This window comes from Macrobrachium rosenbergii, chromosome 1 (assembly GCF_040412425.1).
Source record: "Macrobrachium rosenbergii isolate ZJJX-2024 chromosome 1, ASM4041242v1, whole genome shotgun sequence".
Classification (NCBI taxonomy): Eukaryota; Metazoa; Arthropoda; class Malacostraca; order Decapoda; family Palaemonidae; genus Macrobrachium; species Macrobrachium rosenbergii.
In genome coordinates, this window is record NC_089741.1 from 54489404 (window position 1) to 54502055 (window position 12652).

Sequence of the window (12652 nt, forward strand, 5' to 3'; positions counted from 1 at the left end):
GACAGTACGTAAGTCTGAAAGGTGCAACAGGAGGAAAGCCTCACAGTTGCACTATGAAATATTTGTTAAGAGAGGGTGGAGAGCGAGATGGAAGAAAGATAACATGAATGGAGGTACAGTAAAAGGAATGAAAAGGGTTGCAGCTAGGGGCTGAAGGGATGCTGCAAAGAACCTTTAGTAATACCTACAGTACACCGCATGAGGTGCACTGATGGCACTAACCCCCCAGAATACCTTGGACTCTTGGGTCCCCACCTAATCTGTCCCGAGGCATTCAAAATGGTATCCATCAGACCTTTGCAAAAGCTAAGACTCAATTGCACGAACTGCAACCTAAACTGTGATTGAGACTCATATGAGCTCTGTAAAATGAAATAAATTGTACTGTATTCATCATATAAATCAATCGAATACATACAAACTGAATAGTTACTACAAACTGTTGGGTGATAAGTCACACTTCTGTGTACAAATTATCAGAATTCATGTCACTGGGATCATTTAAACTGGGATTAAGACCTCTTATATAAGTGATGGGTTCCACAAGTTAACATTTTTCTATATATAAGTGATGGGTTCCACAAGTTAACATTTTTCTTTACAGAATTAGAGCTCCATTCCATTTTTCTTTTAACTGTAATGGTTTTACAAGTTTATGAGTTAGCTCACTGATTTTTCTCAATTTCCTTGAGGAAAAAGCCTACAGAATTTAATTTCACACACTTGTAATATCTCCTGTTATTCAATCCTATTTTATTCTCTCTTCTATAACTGTAACCCTAACCTTCCCCTCATAATGCCATATATAAATAGTTCCACTCTTTGTGTATACTGGCAAGTAAAATACTCTCCAACCACCCACCCACCTACCCCTTTTTCATGCTTACAGGCATAACAATATAATTTTAAGAAATACTGCATAACTTAAGAGATGAGAAATGGCAGTAATACCAATGCAGGATATGCTGCTTTCTTTTGTACAAAGAATCCATCAAAACCCTTATAATCCCACTAGACTGCTACATGTTATTTTTATTCGCTACATACTACTCACTAGAACACATAACTACCCAACATTATAATACACAGCTAACCCAATTCATTTACTCTAGAGGCATTTCTGCTATTAAAGTTTAACTATGCAGGCTTTAAAGCAGATAGATCTGCATCTAGCTTTTTCGTTACCCCGGGGGAAATCATAAAGAAAGCATTCACTTCATAAATAAATGTTCTAGTAAAATGGAGATGGAATAGCATCTAACAATTTAGAATTGCGTAAAGTACGGAAAGGTAACATTATATAATACTTTTGCCAGATAATGCTAATTATTTTATAGTGCCTGCTACAGCAAACAGTAACTACAAGAGTGAGCAATGCAAGCTGCAAAAATGCTATTTACTCTCTTTTAATCAAATCCCTGAAAAGACATCCAACTTGTAAATCTATGGAAGTCATGTAATATTAAACTTTACCCTACCTGTCCTTCTCCAACAAGTAGAGGCTCTTGACTTAGTAGTTCATTCACTTCCCTCTGACGGCTCAAATGTGAAGAAAGCAAGGACTGAAGGACTTCCAAGTTTTCAATAATCTGTAGGAAAAAAATTACTATATAAGACTTTAGGTACATAACAAATGAATTAAATGTCTTCCACCAAGAACAGCAAACTGTCGCATAAACTGCTGTGTTATTTGTATTTTGTGTTTTAGTACATCACAATGCTAATTTCTATTTACTCACTCAAAATTAAATTTTGATATCCAGTCACTAAGCTTCCATGAACAAGAAATGAGTTCTAAATCTAATATGTTAAAGCCTATCACCTTGGCAGAATAACTTAAATTAAATGATCATTTCAAGCCTATCAGGTCTCTGGTAGGATTCCAGTTTACCTGGGATTGTTAACCAAAGTCTCAAGCTTGAATGCACTGTTCTGAGAAAAATATTATTGTCCAAGTCAATCCAAAAAAATTTCTGGTATCATTTGTGTTCCCAAAACCTACAAGTGAAGACTGCTTGAGAGGCACAAGTGCTGTTCAGAAACTATTTACTGTACAGTACAGTAATAATAGAGAGGAAATGCTACCTTTACCACACTGACTTGTGTCAATAAAAACTTCAAGGATCGCCAAACTTTAAGATGAACAATGTCATTTTTAGGGACAACACTGAGAGATATAAATTAAACATTTCTGTAAATTATTTGTTCTAATGGCAATAAGAATAACAGCACAGCAGTAACAATGGCATACTTGTATGTATTACTTGGCATAACTATATTATTCATTATTTTCCACTGTGGACATTAATTGATTACTCAGTGATCCAGACCTGAAAATGGAAAAGAATTTATTCATTACACTAAGCAGATTCCTAGCACTGATTATATAAAAAACATTGCCTTGCTTATTTCCCTAACATTCAAGCTTATTGCAGGTTTGCTGGTTTTTTTGAAAGTTGTGGTGTTTTGTCACACATCATCTGCTACTACTGTGATCTTGTAAAGCAATATTGCCCTTGGTGTTCATGCCTCTCCTCTTACCACCACCACCACTGTAGTCTTCTCCGACCCCTCTGCTCATTTATTTATGATAAATTAGGTAAGCAAGACCAGTGTTCCATTCCAAGAGTCTCAAGGTCTCTGCCAAAAGATCCGTTCTAAAATGAGAAATTGGAGCAAGGCTGAAGCTGAAGATTGTGGACAGCTAGTGGAAAAAGACTCAAGGGAACAAATGAAAATTACAAAGCAGAAAGCAAGGCAGCTGGGACCAAAGGATCACTGCAAAGTACCCTTAGTACTATCTACAGTTTACCACTGTGCACACAGTAACTTTCCTATGAAGCTGACAATTTTTCTGCAGATACACTTTGATCCGGGCCACTTTCTTGCCAGTAATTTATTTTTTCATAACTATCAATGTTACATAAAGCATTAATTTCTTAAATAGTGATTTTGGGAGAGAAGTACTGTATTGTATATCTTGCTATCCTACCACTATGCAAGATTTCAGATCACTGCAGGAACACTGGAACTTTTATTCATGGTGTGTTTATTTATAGTTTCAGTTTTTATTTATGTTTTTGGAACATGCATCTCGATATGTGTGCCACACCTACATCAGAAGATGGTGCTCAAGTTGATGCCTGTGTTGGGTTGAGAACTCTTTTTCATTCCTAAATGCACTAGACTATTTAGTCATATTACAAGAACTTCCATTCTTTTACCAAGGTCGTCTTCTTCTTCATCCCCACTACTATCTATAAGCCTTGATGCATCTTCCTCAACTATATCTCTTGAAAGTATCTTCCTCCACTAAACCCTTCCTCTACAAATCCTCCCTCACCATATTCTTTTACCAACATATTTGTAAAGTTATTGTGTTAAATGGCCTGTTTACCTGCTGCTCTTCAGTAATTAGATGCTTTCTATTGACAGGAACTGGGCTAATTCTCTCAATGCCACTCCCATTTTCGTGGCACTTGTTTTTCTTTGTATGTTCAACTTTCCAACTGTACTCTGTGTGTCTAAGCATTCTTCAAAATTCAATGATCCCTAACTAGTTGCCCATGGTTTCCTTTTCAACTATTACTTCTGAATTTTTCAAGAAATGTTTGATTTGTATGTCTGAAATTCCTTTATTGATTGCACTGATGTGTCAAATTTTCTTTCACTGATTGGATTGACATGTCAAGTTTGGATAAATATGTGTGAACATCTCTGCCAGTGGTACAGGTATACTGGTACAACCAATTATCTAATTGAAAAATAAATTACAAAACCAAATTGTGTTCAAAGGCTATGGAAGTAGTGTCCGACTTAGTGAGCTTCCACTCTTACCTGTTCCACTTTGCCAATTATTACATTACAGGAAGCTCTAAGAAAAACCTGCCTTAGCTAATAAGAGACCATTTTCTCAGTAACCTGCTTCTTTCTTTGCCTTGCAAAGAGAATCAGTCTGGATTTATTGCCCCTGAAGTCTCTGGTTCTTGATGAATAAAACCTGCCAGCCTTCACCAAAGACAGCAAGAAGTTCTCTTCATTACCCATGACAGAAGCCAAGGAAAGAGTGGTAGAGACTGCTTTGGGACAGTCCTGGGTACTTGACGTTTAGGTCTTCAATACAAAACGTTGTGCAAATAACTCCCGTCTAACAACGAACCTCTACAACATGCATAGATAACCTTTCCAAACTGTGTGTGTGTGTCTGTGCAAAATCCAAAGGATGTAAACATATTTAAAGATGGGCCTGTTTGGACTTAATACAATTCCGTGTGTGTGTGTCACTTTCAGGGTCAGCATTTCTCTCTCCAAATCTCTGTAAGACTGAATCTTCAAGGATCTTCACCATTACACCGAAAAACAAGGGAACAAGCATGGTCACATCTTTAAAGGAAGGTCTGTTTGGACTTCATACAATTCCTTCTTGATATCTTAGGAGTTTTACAATATGCTTCTTGCAGTGTTTTACTTGTCTTAACCAAACTCTGGCAAATGGTTTACTCCTCTTTTTTGTATTATGCAAAATATTTTTATGTAATCCTTTTAAATAGGCTGTAAATAATAAACTTGCTCCTTTCTTTAGTTTTTGTTCTTTTTAACAGGGCACTGTTCTTGAAGCTACTGATTTTTCTCCACTTTACCAGCGACCTCATTTGGTCTATTTCTCTTATGCTTGCTTGCAATGCTTGCTTTTGCAAGCATAAGAGAAAGCATGGAAGGCTGATGATTCAACCTTCCATGGCTTTTCTACCTTCATCAACTAGTCATCCTTATGTTTGGGTCCAAGTCTAAAATTGCTTTTCTTAGTCTGTCAGTTCATATTTGATTGGGAGTAACAATACTCAGACTGATTCCTTCATGACAGTTAGATATTTCCATTTGTACACCTCTTCCTAGAGTTTATTTTTTTGAATGATGAAATTTCACTTCCTAACTGTAACATAATAGGCATTTGGGTTGATGTAAACTTGTTTTTGAGAGATCATATGATTCATTTGGCTTATCTGATTCTAAAATGTAAGTTGTCTCCATTTATATGTCATGACTGTTTATCATCAATTCAGTTACCAAAGCTTCATACTGATGTTATCTCTCCCAGTTTGGAATGATCTTGTACTTGGGAGGCTTCATTTTCCATTTTTCCAATCTTGATGGACAGAAAGAAAGGTAATCTACCTAATCAATCACTTTATAAAGATTAATTTAGATACTTTTCTTTTCTGGCATTACATAGCCTAAATATCACTCTTAAGTTTCTACTTTTTTGCAATAAATGCATTAAACAAACACCATCCATCTACATTTCACTTACTGGCACCACTTAATGTAAACTACAAAAAATTCTAGTTTTCACTGGTTACATGAGGTCATGATCACCACAATGCCATCAATCATACATGCCCATATTGCAGTCCGCAGTGTTCACAGAATCCACAGTGCTGTGTGTGCCAGACAGAGGAAGATAGTCTATAAATCTACACAATACAGCAATGAAATTTCAGATTAAAATCTGCAATCTTGTTCTTGCACTCCATACATGAAAGGAGAATGGCTTATTCACCTAGTTACTAAGTGAAGTGCTCAATTAACCTCACTAACCAAGTTACTAAGAGAGGGGTTTGATATCAAACTAATTCAACTATGTTGTCATTCTGCAAACTGTTCAATACTAAGACAGGTCTCATATGGTGTTTGGAACTTAAGGCTCTTGTAAGATAAGAGTTTGTATTAAGTATTATCATATTTTTATCAAAGCAAAATCATGACTAACCTAAAACATGAACATATAAACAAGATCTGTTTGTCACTTTTCCAGATTCAAATTATCTGTGGGTATAGTTAAGAGGAACAAAGCATTTAATTAAATATACTACAGACAAGAAAGGCTAACAACGTAGCAATAGTTCCACAATATTAACAGTAGTGTGGAAGAAGGCCAAAGTAGGCAAAATTTGAATTTATAAAGTGACAATTGGAACCATGCATTTTATGATAATTAAAGAGCTAAATCTGCAAGAAAAGTGATTGTTACACTTGAAAATTCTAATAGTTACGTTAGATCAGAAATGTTTAGAAAAATGTGTGAATAGTGTGAGGGTTAAAACAGTTTGTAGGCACAAAAAAAGGAAATGTGTAGAGGTGGTTTTGTTATGAAGAACTGCAGTATACATTTACAATATATAGAAGATTGCATTATATCCCATGATGTTGTAAGCAAAGAGGAGCATGAATGAATGGCAATAGTTTTAGAAAGAATAATCTCAATACTTAAAAAGCAGATTAAGATAGAGCACAAACATCCTTCATATGAAGGTGCTGTTTAGGGTTATGAAAAGATGATGATGATGACTAAGATTTTTGTTGTTTTTTTTATCTTTCACATGGCAATAACAACAATGAACAGGCCAATACTTGTTGTCTCATTTTTCATAAAATCATAATATTCTTTAAAATTTTCAAACCTTCAGTGCTCCCTCAAGAAATTATGCATAACAAAACTGCAAGCTACAAATACTATAAAATCACAGAAAAAAAATTTAGATTTACAATTTGTCATATAAATATAAAGATCACTGTTTATGATATAAAAATGCAATAAGCATACTATACTTACATTTCATTCATTAATAGAACATTCCAATTCTTGAACAAGCATCAGTATTACCTTAACTAATCAAGAATGGCTGCTACAATACTACAACATGGCAGGCAAAGTATTTAACAGCCCCAAGAATTTTTACATACTTAAGAAAAACAAGGTACTCTTCAAAGCACTACAAACTCAAGATATAAAGCATATGGAACAACTAAAATCTTTTAAGAGTTGGCAACACATCTAAACTTTATACTGACAGTACCAGAACAGGCTCTTCTGATTCGAACGACCACACCTTAACACAGCGACCTATATGTGACTCCAGAAGAGAGCAAAGAGTCTCCAAGTCACTCAATTGCTGCATGGAGAAATGTTGAAAACAGTTTTATAAACTATTCTTCCTTAATGATAACCAAAGAAAAACACTTAGCTAAACCCAGCAAATCCTATATCTAGTTTATGTCATCATCAAACACAGGCTACGTTCTACAAGCAATAAAGAAATACAAAGAAAACATGAAATTATACCCTACTGTCCTGTTCCCTACGCAGCAACGGTAGTGCTTGGCAACGATGTAAATGGGAGTTAAGGAGACTGACATATTCTTCTTCAGGATCAATCTGCTGCGTGCAAAGATTAACAATTCTGCTCATGTTCACTGTCTATCAAAAATCACAAGCAACACAAATTTCAGATTTCCTTTCAGAAGAAATCCAACTAATAAAAGTATATTTTTAAAAATATCTGTTTATACAAAAACAAAAATACTTTACAAAAAATCTAATTATACAAAAATAAAAATAAACTATGAGGATAAAATTAAATATTAAGAAAACTAAAGTATACTTAAATTTACAACTATACTGCACTTTCTAAAAATTACATATTTTTTTACATAAGTAATTCTTAAATAAAAAATGAGCTACTAAACTGGGCTAATATGTAACACCATTTAATAATTAATATCTCAATTTTAGTTTCTTTCAGTAATACTTACATAAGAGCAGAACAACTAACAAAAGTGAATCATAATCCTAGCATACTACGGCTGGTGTAAAGATAAAAAGACTTCCATGCTAAGCCTAGGCTGGAAACATCAATATAACACATCCGATATGATTTTAAATAAGTTCCAAAAGTCAAACTTACGGCTAAGGGTAGAATAGTATCTAAATTCAGCATACATTTTATGCAACTGGTATCCCACCCACACTTCCTTCTGCATATCGTTAATGTTTGACTGCATTAATCTTGATTACATGTAATCTTTAAAAGAGCTATGACTTCAACAAAAGCATGGCAGGCATCATTAGCATGTAAGATCTCATCTTGAAGGAGAGGGACATCAAATGTGAAATACTACCTATCCTTCCAGTTGCTTATGCACTATTCTAAACATTTAATTTTCCCTGCTTGGGTATTCTTAGTACAGGTTGAATCCCTCTACTTCTGAATTCTGTACCTTGACAACTCCCATGGTTCAGCACAATTTTCATCAGCATCACTATTTTTGCCATTTTTTTTCTTTTAGCAACAAACTTTCAGTTTTGGCTACTTAATTGGTCCTCTTCATCCCAAACAATAAAATCTCATACATGAATACATTCAACTGCTACTGTCAAGTTCACCAATTTTTAATCCCTCCAAATATATCCCTCTTATTCAGTGTTGGGTAAACACTGCCTAAGAGGAATTGGTCAGATAATATATATAACCACATACCATCATTATAATGCAAAGCTAGCAAGGGCTAAAAAGAAGGTCTCCAGGAATTGCTCAATTAAAGGCGATTTTTGAGGTTACGAAATTGTTATTGTTGAGTAAACAAAGTAAACAAGGTTTCATCAATTCTGGGGAATTGCTTATCAAGCAGGCCAAACAATCTTGTGTGAAGAGAAAATTGTTTTATAACAAGATTTTAAACTGCATATTTCTATGGTATTCCTTAAATAGCATCATTCTGGCATGCGTGTCACAGGTTAACCCTTAAACGCCTATTGGACGTATCATACGTCGACTAAAATTGTCTGTTGGGTGCCGAGTGGACTTACTGTACGTCGACTACAAAAAATTTCAACCTTCGGTCAACTTTGACGCGACCGAAATGGTCGAAAAACGCATTTGTAAGCTAAAACTCTTACATTCTAGTAATATTCAATCATGTACCTTCATTTTGCAACAAATTGGAAGTCTCTAGCATAATATTTCGATTTATGGTGAATTTTTGAAAAAACTTTTCTTACACATGAGCGGTAACTCGGCCGAGAAAATTTCATAAATTCTTTCAATCATTTTGTTGTAATTTTGCACTGTTCTATATTAGCTGTTACATAAAGTTTTATATATGAAAATGTGCGCAATTTCATGTACAATACAGCAAAATACAACCCATGGTTGTAGCTTTTATCAGTTTGGAAATTTTTCATATAAAACCACGATAACTGCCAAAATTTCAACCTTTGGTCAACTTTGACTCGACCGAAATGGTCAAAAAATGCAATTTTTGCTAAAACTCTTACGATCTAGTAATATTCAATAATTTACCTTCATTTTGCAACCAATTGGAAGTCTCTAGCACAATATTTCGATTTATGGTGAATTTCTGAAAAACTTTTTCCTTACATCCGCCAGAAATTCTTTCGTCATGTTGTCGTAATGTTTGCACTGTTTTATATTAGTCGTTACATAAAAGTTTTATATATGGAAATGTGCGCAATTTCATGTAGAATACAACAGAAAATAACTCATGGTTGTAACTTTTATCGGTTTTGAAATATTTTCCATATAAATCACGATAACTGCCAAAATTTCAAGCTTTGGTCAACTTTAACTCGACTCAAATGGTAAAAAACTCAATTATAAGCTAAAACTCTTACATTATAGTAATATTCAATCATGTACCTTCATTTTGCAACAAACTGGAAGTCTCTAGCACAATATTTTCGATTCATGGTGAATTTCTGAAAAAAAAATTTTTTTTTTCCTTGTCGTTATGATAGCTTTCGGCCGAACATCTCAGAAATTCTTTTGTCATGTTGTCGTAATGTTTGCATCTGTTTTTACATTAGTCGTTACATAAACTTTTATATATGAAAATGTGCAATTTCATGTAGAATACAACAGAAAATAGCTCATGGTTGTAGCTTTTATCAGTTTTGAAATATTTTCACATAAATCACGCGATAACTGCTTAAAAATTTCAACCTCGGTCAACTTTAACTCGACCGAAATGGTAAAACGCAATTGTAAGCTAAAACTCTTACATTCTAGTGCAATATTCAATCATTTAACTTCATTTGCAAAAATTGGAAGTCTCTAGTACAATATTTCGATTTATGTGAATTTTAAAAACATTTTCCTTACGTCTGCGCGGTAACTCGGCCGAACATCTCAGAAATTCTTTCGTCTCGTTGTCGTAATATTTGCACCACTTTATATTAGTCGTTACATAAAGTTTTATACACGAAAATGTGCGCAATTTCATGCAATACAACAAAAAATAACTCATGGTTTTAGTTATCGGTTTTGAAATATTTCCATATAAATCACAATAAATAGAAAAATTCAACTTTTCGGTCAAATTTTTCGATCAAAATGGTCGAAAACTGCAATTGTAAGCTAAAACACTTACAGTCTAGTAATATTCAATCAATTAGCTTCATTTTTTCAGCAAACGTGGGAAGTCTCTGAAACAACATTTCGATTTATGGTGAATTTTGAAAAAACATTTTCGTCCGTATGCGTTCTTAATTCATGCATCATTTTGTTATAATATTTTTCTCTGTGTTTGTTTTGATCGTTTTTAAAAATTTGTTATATACCAAAATCATCACAATTTAGTGTCCAATACAACAAAAAATTTACTCATTAGCTTTTTAACCGTTTTGCTTACAGCGCGATTTGTATACAATTATATACAAGTTTTTTTTTTCGCTGTCATATATTCCAATATTTATATATGATAATGATATTTTTTTTCATTTCTGATGGTTGCATACTAAACTTCAGGCAATGACAAAAAAAATTAGCCAAAAATGAACTCTTAATCTTAAAAACTAAGCGTGCTGTGATTTTTTGAAAAAAACTTTTTCCGCTTCGGCGCTAACTCACCGAACGCCGCCGGCATACGGGGGACGTTTTTGTAAATAGGGCTTCGGCGTTAAAGGGTTAATACAGTAGTTGTATTATGTCCTGCGAAATAATTATGTTTACAAAGGGGATTCTCTTCGGGGTCTTACAAGGTAAATTTCTGTAGTCTAGCAATGGCAGCCCCCAAGGTTGCCAGATTAAAGAGATCCAACCTGTATTAAGTTATAATTGAACAATGCGTTAGATACCATAATATTTTTGGACTATGGGAGACAAGGGTAAAAATTCTCTTTTCTCCACAACAGAAATTAGTTTTATACTAAATCGTAGCCCTTTGGAACCCTCGCAATATCTAATTTCACTTTACTGCAATGCAGATTGATCACAATATTTTTTTTAGCAAAATCCACAGTACGCAAAGTTCATGAAATCAGAGTCTATTTATAATCTCACATACCTTATGTTGTACATTTAATCTTCCAACTACAAACTGCCATATTTGTATTATAGAGAACCTCATGGAAATTATTATTTAATCAGGATATATATTCATTGCAATGGCATTACATAAAAACTCTGTTCAACAAACACGAAAAGCAACCCCACCTTACAAAGAGTATCCTAAATAGAAAAACGCATAGTTAAAGAAAGATTATAATAAATAAATCGTTACTGATAAAAACATACAGAACTGAGTTGACGACAAAATCAAATTTAAATACTAATTTTTGACAGTAAACCACAGACATTACGATTGAACAATCTTTATTATGAAATTCTGTGAATTACAAACATGTTAGCTTCAGTAGTAGAAAGATTTTCATATATCTGGTCAAGTAAAGTTTAACCGAATGTACTGTAACTACATTTCAAAACAATCACACTCCTGCAAATTATTGTTAATAAAAAACATATGAGTGTCTTTGTTTCACTGTGGGAGCATGTGCTTCATAAATCTAAGATCTGTGGTTAAAACAAGTGCAGTTCCCTCAGTCTACCAATGAGTTTGAAACATAACTGTTTACTTCACTACATACTGATGGAATATGGCAAATCTGACTCAAACTAAAATGTCCCCGAGTCACAACAACCCCACTAGGGCCTCACAAACAAAATGTTATGGAACACTATACATGAACTGTGTATGTACATATTTGCAGTGTATATGTACAGGTATGCACTACATTAAGGTAAACTACGCACATTCTCTCTCTCATACATTAATTTTATCAACATTTATTCAGTGCAGTGCAGTACAGTAATGTAGTGTTACATACAGTACATATTTTTCAGTCCATATAAGTGTGTGTGTGTAAAAATTGCACTTAACTGTGCACTCTCTCTCTCTCTCTCTCTCTCTCTCTCTCTCTCTCTCTCTCTCTCTCTCTCTCTCTCTCTCTCTCTCTCTCTCTCTCTCTCTCTCTCTCAATCATGCATTACTACAGGTGTAACATCCCCAAATTCACAACATAAATATAATCCCTTCCCAATCTTTATTTGTACATTTAGTGTATAGTGTGTACCATTTATGTTTTTCAAGTTTAACAAGTTTCTAATATTATTAGAAATGTTAAATGCTTTTTCCCACTTGTTACATAACCTGATTTACCTTTAATAAGGTATTTATTGTAATATTCTTTAGAATATTTTATGTTCTAACAAGTTTTTAACATACAATTAAGGTCATTTGTTGGCAAGAAATTGATCGTTTAATCCTATTTTTTTCACTTGTCCCCAATATCTTGCTTTTAATGTGATTTCTCTTTGAAACTAAACCTGCAGAGCCAAATTCTGCCAGGATTATCAGAGATTAAGGATTGACAAGGTCAGGCTCAGTGAAGTACTAGTGCAACATTAATCATTCCCTAACATGACACACTTATTATCTATGATGAATATACAATAGTATTTAAAAATATCAGATCACTTATGTATTTATAATCATCTACCTTTTCACCAACTTTCAT

The 12652-nt window shown here is 33.9% G+C and overlaps 1 protein-coding gene across 21 annotated transcripts in view; it reads right to left on the reverse strand.

Moving 5' to 3' along the window:
- The window catches only part of LOC136837769 (IQ domain-containing protein E-like), a 143427-nt gene that overhangs the window by 13188 nt on the left and 117587 nt on the right, over positions 1-12652 (reverse strand). For 12 of the 21 annotated variants that reach the window (XM_067103267.1, XM_067103285.1, XM_067103284.1 and 9 more), the window contains 3 exons: positions 7124-7258; positions 6858-6953; positions 1479-1589 (listed from right to left, as the gene is read on the reverse strand). In XM_067103267.1, the coding sequence (XP_066959368.1) occupies positions 1479-1589; positions 6858-6953; positions 7124-7258 (342 nt within the window). The remainder of the gene's footprint in view (positions 1-1478; positions 1590-6857; positions 6954-7123; positions 7259-12652) is intronic. The other 9 variants (XM_067103294.1, XM_067103273.1, XM_067103286.1 and 6 more) reach the window with 4 other exon arrangements.